Here is a 17,745-nt window from a genome sequence, read left to right as displayed (position 1 = left end):
TAAGTCGTCCATATTGGAAGGCAGGACACAAGGAGAAATTCTCAGGTCAGGGATGTATTAATGCTCCTTAATGCAGATACAAGTTTCTTACCACTCACCTGCCACCACTTTTGGTGAAGACACAGAAGGCCTTTGCTATACACTTGACATTGGACTTAACCTTAAACTAACTAGATAAACTCGTGTTTATTATAAACTGGATAGTTGGAATACAGAGAATAGAATTTAGGAATATGAATTTCCCAAATTAAAAAAAAAAAACAAAAAACAAAAAACAAAAACAGTGTCTGTGATCAGGCAAGTGCCAGATCCCTTTCTCTGTTTCATTTCTAAAAAAGGGGAGATAATTAAGCTGGTAAAACTGAAATCCTAACACTTGAAAGAACTGATAATGCTTTCAGGTTTTGGTTTAGATTTCTGACTATTAAGGACTTCATTAAGTCCTATATAATAGGAAATTGCCTCATGTTCTACAATATGTCAAATATTACAAGTAATTGAGGAAACCAAATAATCTAGTAAACACATATGGACTCAACAGCTCCCTTTATAGGACTCCTCCCTCCTCAGCTATATCCTCTTAATTGCAAAAGCTAAGTTGTAGAACTATTGCTTCCAGGTAATCAGAGCTATGCATCATTTGCATACGCATGAAAACTGTAAGAAGCTGAAGAGCATGAGTCTGAACCAAGGGAGAAGAAAGGAGAGGAAGGCAGACAGACAACGTCTGCCCTCCACACCACTATGTTGTTTTAGCACTAGTTTATAGTCTTGTACGTCTTCAAAGGTAATTAACAAAAAAATATTCTCTAACTTACATGTAGGCACTTAAAATTAATTTAAAAATGTTCTTGTCAACCAAAAACTACTACCAATGTATATAATGTATTTCCTCTATAATAATTATACTAAGCAGATAACTATCAAAAAAAAAAACCCTACAAAAGTCTTGAAAAGAGGGTCTGGAGAAATGGCACAGCAGTAAGAGCACCAGCTTGGGCAGAGCACCCTGGTTCAGTGGCATCTGTAACTCTGGCTCCAAGGTATCAAATGCCCTCTTCTGGCTTTCTCAGGCACTGCAAACATGCATAGTTATTATATATATACATACATGTTAATATGTATGCAAGTAAATACTCATACATGTAAAATAAAAGGAAGGGGCTGGAGAGATAGGTCAGATGCTAACAGCACTGGCTGCTCTTGTAGAGGTCTGAGTTCAGTTCCCAGCACCCACATCAACGCTCACAGCCATCTATAAGGAGATCTGGTGCCCTCTTCTGACCTGCAGGCATATGTGCAGGCAGAATGCTGTAAAAGTAATAAATAAATCTAAAAGAAAAACATGCTACATGGCTTCTTTTAAAAATCCATGTTAAAAATAAATTAATTAAAGTAAGTAAAATGTTTCTGTTTGAAATTTTTAAAAAAAATGAAGTAACAAGAAATATAAAAATTAGCAACTTTAATTTTCAAAACCTAAAGATTCTTTGGAATCTGTCTGAATACTTTATTTATAGTAAATCATATTAAATTTATACTATTTATACTAAATCAGTTGTGCCATAGTATTCTCTTCGTCTTATATTTGGCACTAAGCAAAGCTTTCCTAGAGATTTTTGTGAGTATTGTTATTTGATTTATACATTATAAACCAAGTCAATAATTTTAAAACACAAACTTGTAAAAGGAATATTTGATCTCAAAAAGTATTTTTCTACTATAGCCCCACCTTAAGATTATTTTTAACACAAACGTTTCTAAAATCAGGTAATCATTAAACATCAATGAGATAGTCAACAGAAACAGTTAGATTATTATTAAATAGTAACAAAGCTCCCTTTTTTGAACTTTCTTGCTATTCAGTGAACATCTTCACCAAAAAAAAGTGTCATTTATATTTTTTGAAATGTGTTTATAAATACAGCTTTGTTTCACAACATTCAAAAACACAAAGGCTCCATTTATATCATAAAAATACCAATTATCTCATCTCAGAGCCACTGAATAAACACAAACCTGCTCTTTTCACAGGGAGCAAATGGGCATTTTTCAGAAACTAAATCCATCAACACTAAGTCTACCAAGATGGTATTTTCAGAAATGTGCAGGTTTTATAAGCAATGTAAGTAACTAAGATTTTAAAAAACAGTATCTATCCACTCTCTCAAGATATATAAGAAAATATAAATGCTTAGAGGAAAGCTGTGAGTGCTGAGATGCAGAAGAGTATGTTCCCACAGCTGATGACTCAGATTAAATGGTCTTAAATCAGTGAGATGCTCTAATAGCAAACATATGAGGGAGGGTACAAAGATGCTTTAAAAAAAGAAAAAAGAAAAAAACAAGAAGTCTCCTGATAAACTACTTAACATTCAACTGAGGTGTGGTACTCTCAATGAGAATGACCCCCACAGGTTCACATAGTTGAATACTTGGGCCCTAATTGGTGGAACTGTTTGGAAGGATCAGGAGGTGTGGCCTTGCTGGAGAAGGTGTGTCACTAGGGGCAGGCACTTAGGTTTTCCAAAAGTCATTCCCAGTTAGCTACTGCTCCAGCACCATGCCTGCCTACCTGCCTGCCTGCTGCCATGCTCCCTGCCCCGGCAGGACTCTAACCCTCTGAAACTGTGAACCCCAAATAAACTTTCTTAATAAGTTGCCTTGGTCGTGGTGTCTTATCATAGCAAATGAAAAGTAAACATTTTTCCAAACTATACACACATTAATAACATATCACCTTCCAATTATATCAGAGTGGTCAAGTTAATTCTTCATAAAAAAGTAAAAAAGTAAATAAAGAAAGAAGAGAGGAGAAAGAAAAGTGGTTGGAGGAGGAAATACTAGATAAAGGTAATTCTAGGTCTACAATCTCCCAGGGAACTAGGTGTCTGTATCAGAGGTATACATTAGGCCCTGAAATGATGCCCAGCACTGAACAAAATAAAATTATACATGAACACATACAAATAATGTGTTTCTATAATCAACACAACTAGCCTAATTCTGAAAAATGTAACCAATGGTGACTCAGAGTACTAAATGAAATAACCATTTTCTGTCACAAATGAAGCAGGAATCAGATTCATAGTTTCATTCAATGAGTTTTTTCTGTGCTTTCAGGACACTTCCCTACATCTATACAACCTCATTTCCAAGCCAAAATGCCCAAGTCAATGGGCAAAAATCAAGGTTATTAACTTTCAAAGTTCTGTCCTGGACATTTACCAGTTCCAGACGGTGGTGAACGGCTCCTATAGCTCTCATAAAATTGAGTCACTGTGGACAGTTAAGTCAGGAACCAAGCAAGCTTGTCTCTCAGCTTGACGCTCCTAAGAACCAATGTAGCACACACACTTTGCAGAGAGGAGAGGGACAGAATATGCACATGCGTGCACTCACTGCCACTATCAGAGTATCGCTTCTCACTGCTCTTAGAGCCAGAGCTGCCTGTGGTTCTGCAGAGCCAGCTGTACTCCTGTTAAAACCTCAATGGCTTTACCACTGGGCCACTTCCTGCTCATCGTTGATACTTAAATGAGGAGTCCTGAATGGGCTAAGAGCTTTGCAGAAAAAATAAGAGGACAGGTAAAACATCTAATAAATGGTATACACTTCAAATCTCGAATCTGCTTATCCTCATAAATCTTAGAGCTTCCTCTAAGCCTTGCCATGCAGATTATGCTGGAAAGAAAAATAAAAGTTGGGGTATTTAATCTCTTTCCAAATTACCACATATATCCAAACCTAAATCAAGTGTTTGTGAACCTTAAAAAGTAGTTTTGCTGAATCACAAGTATAAAATACTACTTTTGTTTTCAAAATGTTTATAATCTAAGTAACAATCACAACCATTCACAACAAATAAATAGATAAAGGCAGATGACAGCACTCTAAAGAATGCTAAGGTGAGTTGAAAAGCCCTAATGCAAATTCCCAGTCTTTAGTTTTGTACTTCACACGCCTATACTTAGTAACATTTCCAACCTTGGAGATGTATTACAGTGGAAGATATAATAGTTTCAACTGAAAATAAGTTTCAATCCATAACAACTATAAAAATTTTCTATTCTTCCAAAAACACCAAGACAGCTAAACAATGAGACGCAAAGTTCCACTCCCCCAAAGATGGCTCAGACTGTAGCTGTTTGCAATTAACATCTTGAAATACTTTTTTAAAATGCTTACTTGTTTTATGTAAACTTATGATTATACTATTTTCTTTTTAATAAAAACAAATCTTGAAACACTTTATTTTGGAAAAAATCAACTTAACCCTTACATTAGACTCCTTATTGTAACAACAAATTCTAACGATTTCTAGAGACAGTAAGTTTCTCCTTAAGACAAACGATGCAGATTGGTATCAGTGCAGGTGTACTACCACTAGTTCCTCAGCTTGCTGCTGAGGGGCAGTCAGAAACCACACCAAACATGCATCACTCTTGATTTCTGTTTCCTCTCTGAAATGAACAGTTACCAACATCTTACAAAAACTGTGAAGTAAACAGTATAGCAGTAAATGTTTATGAACTATTTTTATAATGACTGAGACTCTGCCCCTTTTCAATCACTGGGGAAAGCCCAGTTGCTATTACAACTTGAGTAAGTCTTCGGCGTCTAGCTCTCTTGATATCAGTTGAATCTGCTCACTGCAGCACTGTTCTAGGCTAGAAATGAGGGAATAAGTAAATATGAAGGCAAGAGAAACCCTGGCTGTACAGCCTACTTTGTGCTCTGTTTAGTTACCAGCTAAGCTAATTTAATCATCCAACACTGTATCACAGTTCGTCACATAATTAACACTAGGAACAGTAGAATAAACAGGTTTGCAAAGTAAATGGGAAAGCCAGGGCAGATTCTACAAAGCCCAGTTCACTTCCATTTCATTACTTCCATAGCTATGTTAACAGCAGCGGGACAGAGCCAACCATAGGTAGTTAAAATCATGATTTTTTTTTTAAGGAAAAAGACTGCAAGGAGTATTATAATAGGAATAAACATTAGCCACTAAGCTGAGAACTTTTCTAAAAATAAAACACAGAATTCATCAAAGAGTGACTTTGTCCATCGCCTGTATCAAAGCTCCACATTTTCTTCATGAAGCTGATTAATCTTTGGAGGATTTTCTTCTCTGACTGCTACCAGAAAACTGACAAAACCCAGAAAGGCTATGATAAAGAATGAGGCTTCCTTTGGAAGGGTATCATCTAATGCTGGTTATCTAACCAGCATTAACAAACAGAAAAAGAATGAAAATATTCCACTCTGAGAGAACCATGAATATTTTCCTGTGTGCTTTAGCTGAACAGACAAGTATGAGTATTCCTTGGCCCAAAGACAAGTCAGCTACTTTATCCTCAAAGTAGAATCTAAGTCCCTAAATCAGCCTATTAAAGAAAACACTCAAAGGACAAAACCCAGCCTGAAAATCCTCTAACCCAAGAATCTGTGTTACAAAACTAATTTACCACATTTTTTTCTGTATTTAAAGTTCCCAGTCTATACTTTTAGTATAAAGAAAGGAATCTGTTTTGTGAGCTTTAAAACAAAGGGGGGGGGGTTTAGGTAAGCAGAGGTTTTCAAATTTTAGAAAAAAAATATAGTATATAAACTATGTTATAAATTGTTCCAACACCTGATAACTACTCAAAAGCTGGGGACACAGATGGTATCAATGGCCTTTTAGCTTATTAAAGCATATATTGCCAGCAAAATAGTTTATCTACTAAATTTGTAGTTAAGAAGTTTAGACTTTTCTAGTTTTAAGATTACACCTCACCGACTATGCATCTATGGCCCAGAAATGGGATTACAGTAAACAAAACACACTTAACCTAGAATACTAGCCAGTGACACCCAGGAGAGCCCTGATGCCTCAGATGCCTGCCTAACTGGAAAATTTTAATCCATCCAAGCTGACCATGTGTTCGTACCAAGACATTCGATATAAAAAGTTGGATTTTTCTGTCCTGTTTATGGAGGTAGGGGTTGGAAGGAGGGCATGCGAACATAACACTAAGCACATACAGAGGTCAGAAGGTAACTTATGACAGTCAGTTCTTTCCTCTCACCAGGTGAGTCCCAGGGATCAAACGTCAGCCACCCCCTTACCACTGGCCTATCCTGTCAGCCCCAAGGGATTCAATACAAAAATATTTTCTTTAACTTTATTTACACTGGAATTAACGCTGAAAAACAGTTTACAAAAACCTGAAGAAGGTAACAGAAACCAGATAAGCGCATGGCTGGATAACAAGGTCAGCCTCACTTGATAGAGCTTCCAAACAAAGCCTCAGAGAAACTTTAAGGAACACTCAGATTTTTCAATCCTGCTCTACAAGCAGCCAACTCTGAACCTATATATGGCCATACCATGTTTCTACTGTAACTTCAAAGTGATGCTAGCATTTTCTCCTCTCCAATAGTTCAAGCAAAACTCATTTATCTCCAACAACCTCAAAACAACATACGCTTCCAGGACTGAAGTGCGGTGGCTCCTACCACAAATCTCACATGTTCCACAAATAGTCACAGCACTGTGCCAATTACTGTATATGCAGCCTGCACTGTCAGCCACCAATGCAGTAGTGTTTCAGCCACCAACTGTGACATGATCCTGCTCACACTAGGTCACCAGAAACAAGGACACAGCTGAACCAGGACTTCTACCTGGTTACAAGAGTGCGGTTTCATTTTATCTATCCGGTTATCCCCAGTCTGAGGAGCCTCCCAATCCTGACCTTGCTATCCTCCTCACCCCAGGGCAGAGGATGAAATCACATCTTGAACAAACTCTAATTTTTGATTCTTTTAGTTTGGCATTCTTTAGACTAGGCTGACCTGGATTTCACTTATAAGGCCCAGGCTCTCTTCAAATTCACAATCCTCCAGCTTTAGCCTTCTACATGCTGGGATTAGCAACGTAAACTATCATGTCTATTTATCTCCAAATCTTAAAAACAGTTAAGTATATTGAGATGTGATAGCAAAGCTTTAAGAAAAAGAAAAGATCTGTTGTACGTTATCTCAAATTGTATTATTATATTGTTTTGAAGATTTCATCTCTGACTCATCATCAGCTAGAATAAAACTAGTAACCAAATCTTAATCTGTTTTCATGTCTGTGATCTCTAAGTCCCCAAGCAGCTTTCAAGAGCTTGGGTGACTCACTACAGTCACTTCATGACCACAATTTTAACCTGCAACATAACAGAGCACATTTTAAACATAGAACAAAACTTAAGTTTTTTTATAAAAATATAATTTTTCTTCCCATTTCAAATGTATATTTGAAAAATATAGGATGAGGGACTAGAGAGATGGTTCAGTGGTTAAAAGCAATGGTTGGTTTTGCAGAGGTTTAACTCCCAGCACCCACATAGTGACTCACAACCATCTGTAACTTCTGTTCCTAGGGATCCAATGTTCTTTTCTGGCCTCCATAGGCCATACTTGTTTTATAACGAGCATGTTTGTGCCAGGCATTAAGAAGTAAAATACCAGGCATGCCCTCACACATAAAATAAAAAAAATAAATCTTTATTATTGTTATAGGATGACTTGACTGGAAACAGAAAGCAGGTTCAAATGACAGTCACAGTATCAACATATCTACCTAAGCTTTAGTTTATGAACTAACAGTTTTCTATTTACAAAGCCATTCTGGCTTTAAGATACAGTCATCTGAAAGAAGAAGAAAAGCACAGCTAAAGAATGCACTCTAGAGCTGGGCCTAACTGGGAGCAGACCAGGAACCAACCATGCCTGGCCCTATCTCCAGACGCAGAGCAGAGCAGGGGACAAGCAGTATCATGTGCTGAGTATTCTTGGTAGCTCCAGAGCTTCAGTTTTACTTAGCCTAATAAAAACATGCTTGTTTTACCAGAAGCATGTCTGTGCTAAACATTAAGAAGAAAAGTACGTGAAGTTTAGGTAAGATTGCTTCTGCTAACTTGCAGTGCATTCTTTACTCTCTACCACTGAGAAAAGTGGAGAGGCTCTAAATCAGTGGTTCTTGACCTTCCTAAAGCTGTGACCCTTTTACACAGTTCCTTATGTTGTGATGACCCCCAAACATTTAATTATGACACTGCTGCTTCATATTACTGTCATGAATAATAATGTAAGTATCTGTGTTTTCTGATAGTCTTAGGTGACCCCTGAAAAAAGGGTCATTCAACCCCAAAGGGGTCAAAACCCACAGGTTAAGAACCACTGCTCTAACCCAACACCTTCTGGCGTCTCCTCAGCATACCTCCCAGCTAGATTATCCTCCTAGGTTATTTAATTTTTTTATTCCTAAGAATTTCAAGCAGGTAGAGAAAATATGGAGAAAACACTAAATCTAAAAAATGGTGATACCTAAGCATGGGAGGTTTATAAAAAATATACTCATACCATTCACCATTCTGTACCCTACAGTATGTGGTCTATAGAATAACAGTATTAAGAAGAAACTACCTTAAAAAAAAAAAAAGGAAGGAAGGAGACTGTAGGATTTGCAGGAGTAAGAGGCAGAAGCATCACAAGTTCAAGGCCAGTCTGGGCTACACATTTTTAGGGCTTAAGAGCACTGGCTGCTCTTCCACAGGTCCTGAGTTCAATTCCCAGAAACCACATGGTGGCTCACAACCATCTGTAGTGAGATCTGACGCCCTCTTCTGGTGTGTCTGAAGAGAGCGACAGTGTACTCACATACATTCTTTAAAAAAAAAAAAAAAGGCAGCTCATGAGGCATTTTACTCAACTCCACCACCACATAGATAATAATGTATACTACTTAGAACAATGCCTATCATATCCTAACAACTAGTACTGTTAATGTTACCCATAAATTCTAATTAAGAAGAAACTGCATCACGCACATGGTACTCCATGCCTGTAATCCCAGCCTTTTGGAGGCTGAGATAGGAGGATTACCATAAATTCCTATGTGTGCTATGGCTCACAAAGTGAGTTCTATCTAGTACAGCATGGGCTACAGAGTGAGATCCTGTTTTAAAAGTGGGGGTGGAGAGAAGACAAATCCACAATATTTATAGTCATCATTTGAGTTAGCTCTATGGTATGTAAAATACACAATAAGTAACTTCCTTTCATTCTCACTAGGATTCTGAAAACAAGTATTAGCTACTTTACACAATAACAAAAGTATGCTCAGGGGGTTTAAGTGATGTGCTTAGGGCAACTCTGCTAATAAATTGAAACCGCTGATTCCAGGCCAATTGGATGGCTCTGAAGGTCAACTCCACCCACTACATGACTCTGCCCCTTTCCTGAAAAGCCACAATTCAAGGACTTTCTCACTAATTAGGTTGGTTCCTTTCCATCCCAGTGAGCACAAGTCAAAGACTGCAGGGAATTCTCTAACTCTCTAAATGCATACCCTCTCTCTGACACTGCTGTGGTGAGTTGCCACCATTTACCCCATTCACACTAATAAGCATGTGTACTTTTACCTTAATCAACAAAGTCAGATTATAAACATCTAAATCCACCACTAACATCAATTCACAGCCTCATTCATCATTTATCCCACTGAGTTCATTTCCCTACAGAATTCATTAACTCCTTAATTGTAACTTAAAGGTAGGAAAAGAAGTTCTGTATTCCTACCAAAGAAAATCTGTATGTGGGGAAACATATATTTTAAAAAAAAAAAAATGTCTTCATTACCACACTATCAAAAGGAAAATTAACAAAATCCCTCCCTACATGTAAATAATAAGAAAAATTAAGTATTGCTCCATCTACTCCACGCAAGAGATGCAACCATTTTAAACCAAGCTGATGAGAGCATGTAACAAAAGAAAACACTCCTGGCAGAGTATGGAGTGGCATTTCAGGGATGGGTATAAAGAGGAACTACCATTAAGATTTCATCTTGGCAAATACAAAATAGTACTTGGGGGGGGAGGGAGGGGGGGGACTAAAGATAATAAACCTAACAGTTTTCTCTGGACAGTGAACTAAGGGTGGTAATTCTTTTCCTGTTCTCCAATTTTCGAATGCACAGCTGACAACTGTGCATCAATTTTATAGGCAGATGAGAGGGGTGAGTTGTTGTTTGCTTTGTTTTCTCTGAAATACTTTAACTCACTTCCTTGCACTTTCCCCTCAAAAACCTCCAAATTAGCCATAAGAATTTCCAGTCATTTGAATTTGTATGTGTCTTTTATTATCGGAGTGTATGTTTCCTTGTTTTTTTTAATTTGGTTTGATTTTTTTACAACATGAGAAATCAAATCCAATTGATCTGATTTCTAAGCAACTGTTCTCTATAACCTCTCAAGTAGGTTCTGTCAAATTTCATCTTCACTATTTTCAGAACTATCACTGTCTTTCTCTCTTACCCACAGACACTTTACTCCTAGTATTTATTTTCATTGTGGTTCCCACACACACTGTGGTTAAATCCAAACCTTACTAACAGCATCTCTAAATTAGTGCAACCTCCTGGGTAAATGTTTTCCTTATCCAGGTTCCTCCTCAGCAACAACTCGTTCCACCACAGCTTGCTGCCTACCACGTGCTATTTCTGGGCTTTCAATTTATTAGCTCCTCTGACCCTCATAACCAACTTACAAGGAGCTATTACCTAACAGATCAAGAGCAATAGTCCACAGGGGTTAGGTAATTTTCTCACGTCTACCAAGCTAGTAAGTGATAATGTCTGAATGTGACCCCAAAAACTCAGCTCCAGAAAATAGTCTGTAAATATGAATTCTGGAATGGCAATTAGTTAAAGCCAACTTCCCTTTTCTCAAATTGTACAGGCCCTTTGGTCCCACCAAATTACCACTTTATACTATCCTAACCACTAGGAGGTGAGTTCTCCTTCTCCCTGAATAATCCTGAAGATTGCCCTCACAAGTCAACACTAGATCAAGCCTTGTAAGTTAGGCTGGTTCCCTCACTCTACAGCACAGTCCTCTCATGGACTCAAATTAAATTACATTAACATACAGTTCTTGATATTCTGTATGTACAGAAGTTTACCTTACAGTTTTATATTTTATCTTTATACATAAACAACGACATGTCTCCACTTCCATTCTAAGACCCTCTCTATTTCCCATCTTCCCAAATGCTAATACTACAAGATTAGGCTGAATAAAGTAGTAAGTAATACATGGTTACCTGACTGACAATGAGACTGCATATGACTCAACTATTTAACAAAGCAGGATACCATTCAATAGTCTTCTGTGGTGATATGCTGGTTTTCTCACTTTGTTCCTTAAATAGAAACATATTAGAGTTGTAATTCCAACATTCCCAACTGAAAGTTACATTCAGGTAACAACCAAAAGCAATCTTATAACTGTTGAAGGGGTTTGCTGTTGTTTTGTTTTGTTTCTGTTTTAAGGTAGCTTATGCAATGTCCAGAAACAGGTTTTTCTTTCCTTCTTCAGTCCCCACCTATGAGCATCCTAGCACCTCTATCTCAAAGAACAGCTTCTGTAACAAGATACCTAAGTCTTCAACAATATAAAGCAGGCAGTAAATTCCAGGAATGATTACTAATTGTTCAAGAACAGAAAAGACTATCTGGTTTTAATAACTGAGTACTCTCTATGGTCCTGTTAAATTAAAATGTAGAAACAACTGTGATTATAATTAAGGTTGACTGGTTTTATTTTGCTACCAAAAAGAAACATTGTGAAACTCAGAGAAGACAACATGCCAAAAGATAGTTTAAAAGACAGAAATATACATTTATATTTAAGCTGTTGATGAAGATCAAAACAATCCATCCCAAGCACACTTCACTCTGTATACCAAGTCTCTAACACGGTGATCCAACGAAAGGCACTGCAGAAACTGTTCTCAAGGGCATACAGAGCTCACAGCTACAATCCTGTGCTTCATTTTTCTGTTTTCCAAGTTTGTACTTTCATTTACAAGTATTTCTTGAAAGATGTCTTTGCTACTTATCTTTTACCTTAATAAACAATTTTAACTTAAAATATTCCCTGTGTCCCCATACACCAGCTGACTCTACAATTACTACTTATCAGTAGTATTACCTAAAGCAGTATCTAAAAATGTTGACTTTAATAATGTACATATTACTAGAACTTAATACTGAGGTCTACAGAGGTCCACACCCAACTCATAATCTGAAAAAACCCTGAGTGACAAGACAACTTAGTTTCCTTTATATTAAAAAAAAAATTACTTTTTCTGTTTGTAATATCGTTGTTTCAAAACATGTTAGTTAAACCTTGATTTTCTGTCCTCATTTCTTCACATGATGTATCAAATGTCACTATAGCAATTTAAAATGCTCTAAGATGGGTCCACACTTCATAACCTTACCATACTTAATGGAGTAAATACTGAATGTTATGAATTTTTTAATTACTGGGAAGGTGTACATACTTATGTGCCTTTGACCTTATCACTTATCAGTACTCTGTGTGACACTATGCTATGCTTCATCCAAACATCACCACTAAAGGAAGATGGGAAAAGGAACATTGGATCTGTGGATACTTTCCTTCTTTTGTTGTTATTTGGGGTCTTGGTTCTTTCATCTGTTTGTTTGTTTTGACAGAGTCTCACACAGCCCAAACTGACCTTAAATTCCTGTTTTTCTTGCCTCTGCCTCCCAAAAGCTGAGATTAAAAGTGTGAACCACTACACTCAGATATGTATATTATTTCCTACAATTATATATAAATCTGGAGTACCCCACCTTTTCATTTCCAAAGAAACACTTATCACAAGATCACTACAGAACATCTCACACAGCCTTTCACACCAAGTAGACTAATTTACAATCTAACTATAATGCAAAGGAAATAACATCTTCATGAAGAAATGGCATTGCACAGATTCAAGTAGCCAGCTACCATACAAGTTATTTTGTTTCAGAAATAAGATAAAAGGAACACCTAATTTTATAGAACATATTGAGTACTTTCAGCTAAAACAAAAATATGAAAGTCTTATGCATAACTTGGATTGTATTTCAAAAATAGTCAACTAAAAAATTAAGTCATTCTCTGAAGGGACAAATAATGAAAAGGACGTAATACTGCACATTATAAACTGCAGCTCTCTCCAAGCAAAAGACAAGTGTCACACATGTTACTCCAAAGACAATAATCTCCGGTCTTTATGAAGTAGCTCTTCAAAAGAACCATGAGATAGATCTTCCCATCCTATATGTTGCATATCAATAGAAACTAGCATACATTATAAGTATCCTTTGAAATCATCATAGATTAATCCAATATCTGGAAGATACACACATAGTACACACAGAGAATATTACTGTGCCAATTTCTTTTAAACATTCACTCTGAAATAAGAAAGACTATGGAGAAGCTATATACATTGGGTATTTTGCTGTAAAATAACCTCGTGTAATTTTCTCATCTCAAAATTTAAATCTCATTAATTACTGAAGAGCGTGGCTTTATAATTCTTTTAAAACCCCACAGCTAAATATTGCTATGTCCACAGAATATAGATACTTAAGTCCAAATACATCATAATCCAGAGAAATGAGTGCAACTTCTGTGACAAATATCTGTGAGACCTAGCCCTGCAGAGTGCTGGCAATGCCAGTGCCACGCCTGCAGTCCACCAGACAGTTTGCTATCAGAAGTCATTCTTAATGTCTAAAAATAAGTCAACTGTACTCTCACAGCAAGTTTCTAATGTTACTGTCATGATCAATGCCCAGGTAAATATGTTTCCCACAACTTGATTCAAAGCTAACAGAACAAAATAGCAATCAAGTCTCACAGGACACACCACACACCTATTATGTCTTACATAAAGTAAATCTAAAAGTTTGTGACAACAAACTCTTAGTTGTAAAAATTGAGATGTCCTCTAAACGCTAGAAGAGATCTGGAGTACAGCCACTTCTTTACAAATAATTTTCTTCCTCTATCCCCAAAAAGCAGAAATATTGCAGTGATTACCAGCAAAAGAAGAGGTGGCGGAAGAGCTGGACTCTGGCTAATATTTCATCTTAGTAATCAAGAACACTACTGCTAGCCTTTAGGTTACATGCAATCCAAAAATGCTTTTATTCTCCTCTTTGATTTGTTAAATGACATGCTGCAGTGTCATAGTTAAAAATGGAATTCAGCTAAACTAAAGTGTGATTTCAACAGAAACATTTTTCTTAAACATGAAGTAAAAAGAATAAAATGTTAACTGGGTTATAAAGTTAAGCTAATTTACAGGCTCTCTGCTCTCACGGCCTTTGGAAAGCAGCTATGACTTTACAAGGTAAATGAGAGGCTCTGCTCAAAAAACCAGTGCCTGAGCCGCTTCTGCCCAAACACACTAACAGCCGGTTTCTCAGCACGACACTCTCACTGCTTTTCTCCCCATCTCTGTGGACACTGAAGAGTAAGTTGAAATGAAACAGAAATTAAACTTCTGTATCCCTGCTCTGGAATACATACTTTTAAATTATAAGGTTTTTTTAAAGGTGGGACAATATTTAGTAATATGACAAATATAGTTTACCAAAAGCAAACAAATATAACATTCATAATATTGCTTAAAAATCTAACTTTAAAAAAAAATCCTAATATAATTTGGTAACAGGACAAAAATTTGGTCCTATGTCATTTAAAATAAATCTAAGATTTTATTTATCTTAACATAGAATTATCATTTTAAACTAATGTCCAGAAAATTACTTATTTCCTACAGTGTGAAAGCCACTTTTTAAAATAAATACAACTTACTAATTATTGTTTGACTCAGTTCTACCTTTTATGCCATAGATTAAATAATAGTTTTATCCATTTTTAAGCCTAGGATTTAATAACACTAATGAGATGAAAATATATTAAATGTCTGCATATATAAAAGAAATACCCGTGAGGCACAAAGCTCCTTCAGGCACTTTTCTAAACAGAGTCATGACACAATCCATCATGTTCAAAACCATCTTCAATCTTAACATTCACAAAAAGAGCAATTTAAAGTCCATGCTAAAATTCTTTAAAGCATCCAAGTAATCTTCAGGACAACTCTCCAAGTTTGAGGCTCTTCTAGTCTATAATTGTAACTGGACAGTGTAAAAAAAAAGTGTGGCAGACACTAAAATGCTTTATATACTGTTCTACTAAATACCAGAGCACTGAAATATAAATTTCTGATTTTCAGCACCGTCTTACCTGACCCGCTGAACTGACTGCTTCCCAGTGTTGTTGGTCTTGTTTTCCCACTATTAACAGGTGGAGAAAACATCTGCAAAATAACCCAAATGTATCTATTAATCTGAGAATTCTTCTATACTCCTTGCAAAGAAAAGTTCACCAAGTGTCATCAATTAGTTTCCTAATTTTCATAGGGAATTTGAAATAAAAATGGAAGATTCACTCAGACCAAGGATGGCAATAACAAGTGATAATATTTACTAACACTGTTTGAGAGAACTGGTGACACTTGCTATGAAAACCCAGCCACAGGCAAGATTACAAGATAATTAAGTTTAAACAGTAAATTTTTACCCATGATCTTCACTTTGGCCCTAAGTGATTCTCATTACATTAACATTACTTAATAAGCACTTGCAGTCAGAATCATGTCCGATGAAATTACCACATACAGGAAAGATAATAACAGTTCTAATACAGCAGGTATTAGCCCTGCCTTCTAGGAGCAGTTAACGTTGAAATTCAATCCATTAGTAGGAAATAAGGGCAATGGGTTCTGTAGCGTCACCTTTTATTTTTAAATAATTTTCCATATTAATATGCAGACAGTATATGTATGCTTAAAGCACTCAGCTCAGAAGCCTGGGAATTCTAGCGCCAGGTTGGCTTTTTTGAAGCTGGCATCTTTCAGGTACCACAAGCTGCATGAAGTCTTGGGGAGGAAAATGCTGAGAAGTGTTCAAGAAAAAAAATATTTTTTTCTTTCATATAAAGTCTAAAATCTCTAATAATCATCAGAAGGGAGTGACTCAACCAGAGCTCAAGATTACATTGTTCTTCTTTTAACTAGTTAAACCAAATGACCCCTCTGGCATTAAAGTTTGAAATCTGCAAGTCTAGACATTACATCAAAGTTCAGGTGTCTAACTTGGGGGAGCTGGACTCCAGCCCTGAGAACTAGTGCTGAAACGCAGATGGAGTTGGCCGCTGCCATGTCGCTTTCCCCCTTTCTCTCTCGCTCGCTATCTCGGGAAACCTCAGCAGAACCCCAAGATGCGGAGGAAAGCTCTCATACCGCACTGAAGTCCAGCAGGTCGCTCAGCTCCTTGTCGGTCCCTATCGCGGCCATACGCTGCTGCTGGGGATTCATCTTCAGCCACTTCTAGCAGGTCCTAAGGCAGAGAAGACAAGCTGAGCCGCGGAGACCCGGACGCTCGACGTGAGAGAGAGAGAGGCAGTGCTCGGGGTGGAGGGCGCCGACGACACGCCAGACCCCCACGCATACCCGAAGGACCGAGATGGGAGCCGCTCCGATGCGGGAACCCACGCGTGGCTCGGTGGCTCCCGCAAGTTTCCAAGGTGGCTCGGCTTCGGGGTCCCCCGGGGCGGAGTACGGAGCGAGCCCGCGCCCAGCGAGGGAGCGAGAAAGCGGCGGCGACCCGGAGACCAAGTGACTCACTCGCTCAGCAACAATAGAGCTGACAAGTTGCGGGGAGCGCGCCGCTCGCAGGCCCGCGTCTGCGGCCCGGACGTCCCCAGCGGGGGTCCCCGGGTTGGTGGAGAGCGCCCCACGCGCGTCCGCGCACAGCAAACTCCCGCCCGGCCTCCTCCTCCCACTTGGGCCGCCCTGCCCCGGACTCGCGGAACAATGAGGCGGGCTCGGCGGCTCCCCGGCCCCGAGCGCCGAGCCCCGAGCCCCGCGCAGGCCGAGCGCCGCTGCCCGGGCCTGGACCCCGCAGCTCGCGCCTCCGCCCCGCCGCGCGCCGCAACTTGGACGCGGCCCCGGGCTCCGCGCGGTACAAAGGGACCTGAGTTCCGCACGTCCCGCCCGCCGCCCGCAGTTACCTGCCGCCCGGGCTCCGCATCCAACCTTCCCGATTAAAGTTCACTTTGGCCGGGAGCGCGGGCTCAGGCTTCCCCCTCCCCACGCGCCGCCGGCGGCTGGGTTGCCTCGGGCCCGCGCGAGCGCTTCAGTCCGCGCGGCTCGGGCGGCTCTCGGGCTTGGCCGCCCGTGGCTCCCCGGGCGGGCTGGCTGTCCCCCCGATAGAACTTGTGGGTCTCCTCAGGCGGACATTTTTTTTTTCCGCTGAGGCGGCCTCAGCACCGAGCTCCGCTCGCCTCCGGATCCCTCCGCGCCTCAAGCGCGTCGGCTTAACCCCTCGCTGTCCGGCGCGCTCCCGCCTCCCGCGCCGAGGAAGTGGGACCGCGGAGGGGGCGGGGAGGCGCGGGGCGGGGCGGAGCGGCGGACGGACAAAGCCCACGGCCGGCAGCGGGCGTCTCCTCACGCTCGCTGCGCCCTGAAGTGCCACGACGGGGACGCAGCTGGGCAGCATCTGGATTTGCCACCCGCAGCCATACCGGAGCTCAGCCACACCGGACGCGGGCGGCGAGGCCGGCTGTGGAGCCGCAGCTGTGCTGGGCGGACTCTGTGGGGAAAGCGCGAAGCCCCTCACGCCGCACTAATCAGCTAGCTCACCTGAGCGCGCCGTCCCACCTGAGCCCCGCACGGGTACACCAAGTTCTGGGAAAGGGTTGCGCCCGGCCCTAGGTGTAACCGGAGCCAGCCCCAGGAAGTTAAGTCTTGATGAGCAAGTTCTGAACTCGG

At 39.7% G+C, this 17,745-nt stretch overlaps 1 protein-coding gene across 9 annotated transcripts in view; it reads right to left on the bottom strand.

Annotated features, from left to right (window-relative positions):
• The window catches only part of Tcf12 (transcription factor 12), a 286,268-nt gene extending 269,184 nt beyond the window's left edge, over positions 1-17,084 (bottom strand). For 6 of the 9 annotated variants that reach the window (XM_052187848.1, XM_052187850.1, XM_052187849.1 and 3 more), the window contains exons 1-3: positions 16,986-17,084; positions 16,216-16,312; positions 15,159-15,231 (exon numbers count right to left, since the gene is read on the bottom strand). In XM_052187848.1, the coding sequence (XP_052043808.1) occupies positions 15,159-15,231; positions 16,216-16,290 (148 nt within the window). In that variant the 5' untranslated portion in view covers positions 16,291-16,312; positions 16,986-17,084. Of the gene's footprint in view, positions 1-11,142; positions 11,242-15,158; positions 15,232-16,215; positions 16,313-16,985 lie in introns of those variants that run through there. The other 3 variants (XM_052187856.1, XM_052187857.1, XM_052187855.1) reach the window with 2 other exon arrangements.
• Between the last annotated feature and the right edge of the window lie 661 nt (positions 17,085-17,745).

Source organism: Apodemus sylvaticus, chromosome 7, assembly GCF_947179515.1.
Source record: "Apodemus sylvaticus chromosome 7, mApoSyl1.1, whole genome shotgun sequence".
In the NCBI taxonomy this organism is placed as follows: Eukaryota; Metazoa; Chordata; class Mammalia; order Rodentia; family Muridae; genus Apodemus; species Apodemus sylvaticus.
The sequence above is the reverse complement of the archived record's forward strand: the minus strand, read 5'-3'. Positions and strand labels throughout refer to the sequence as shown.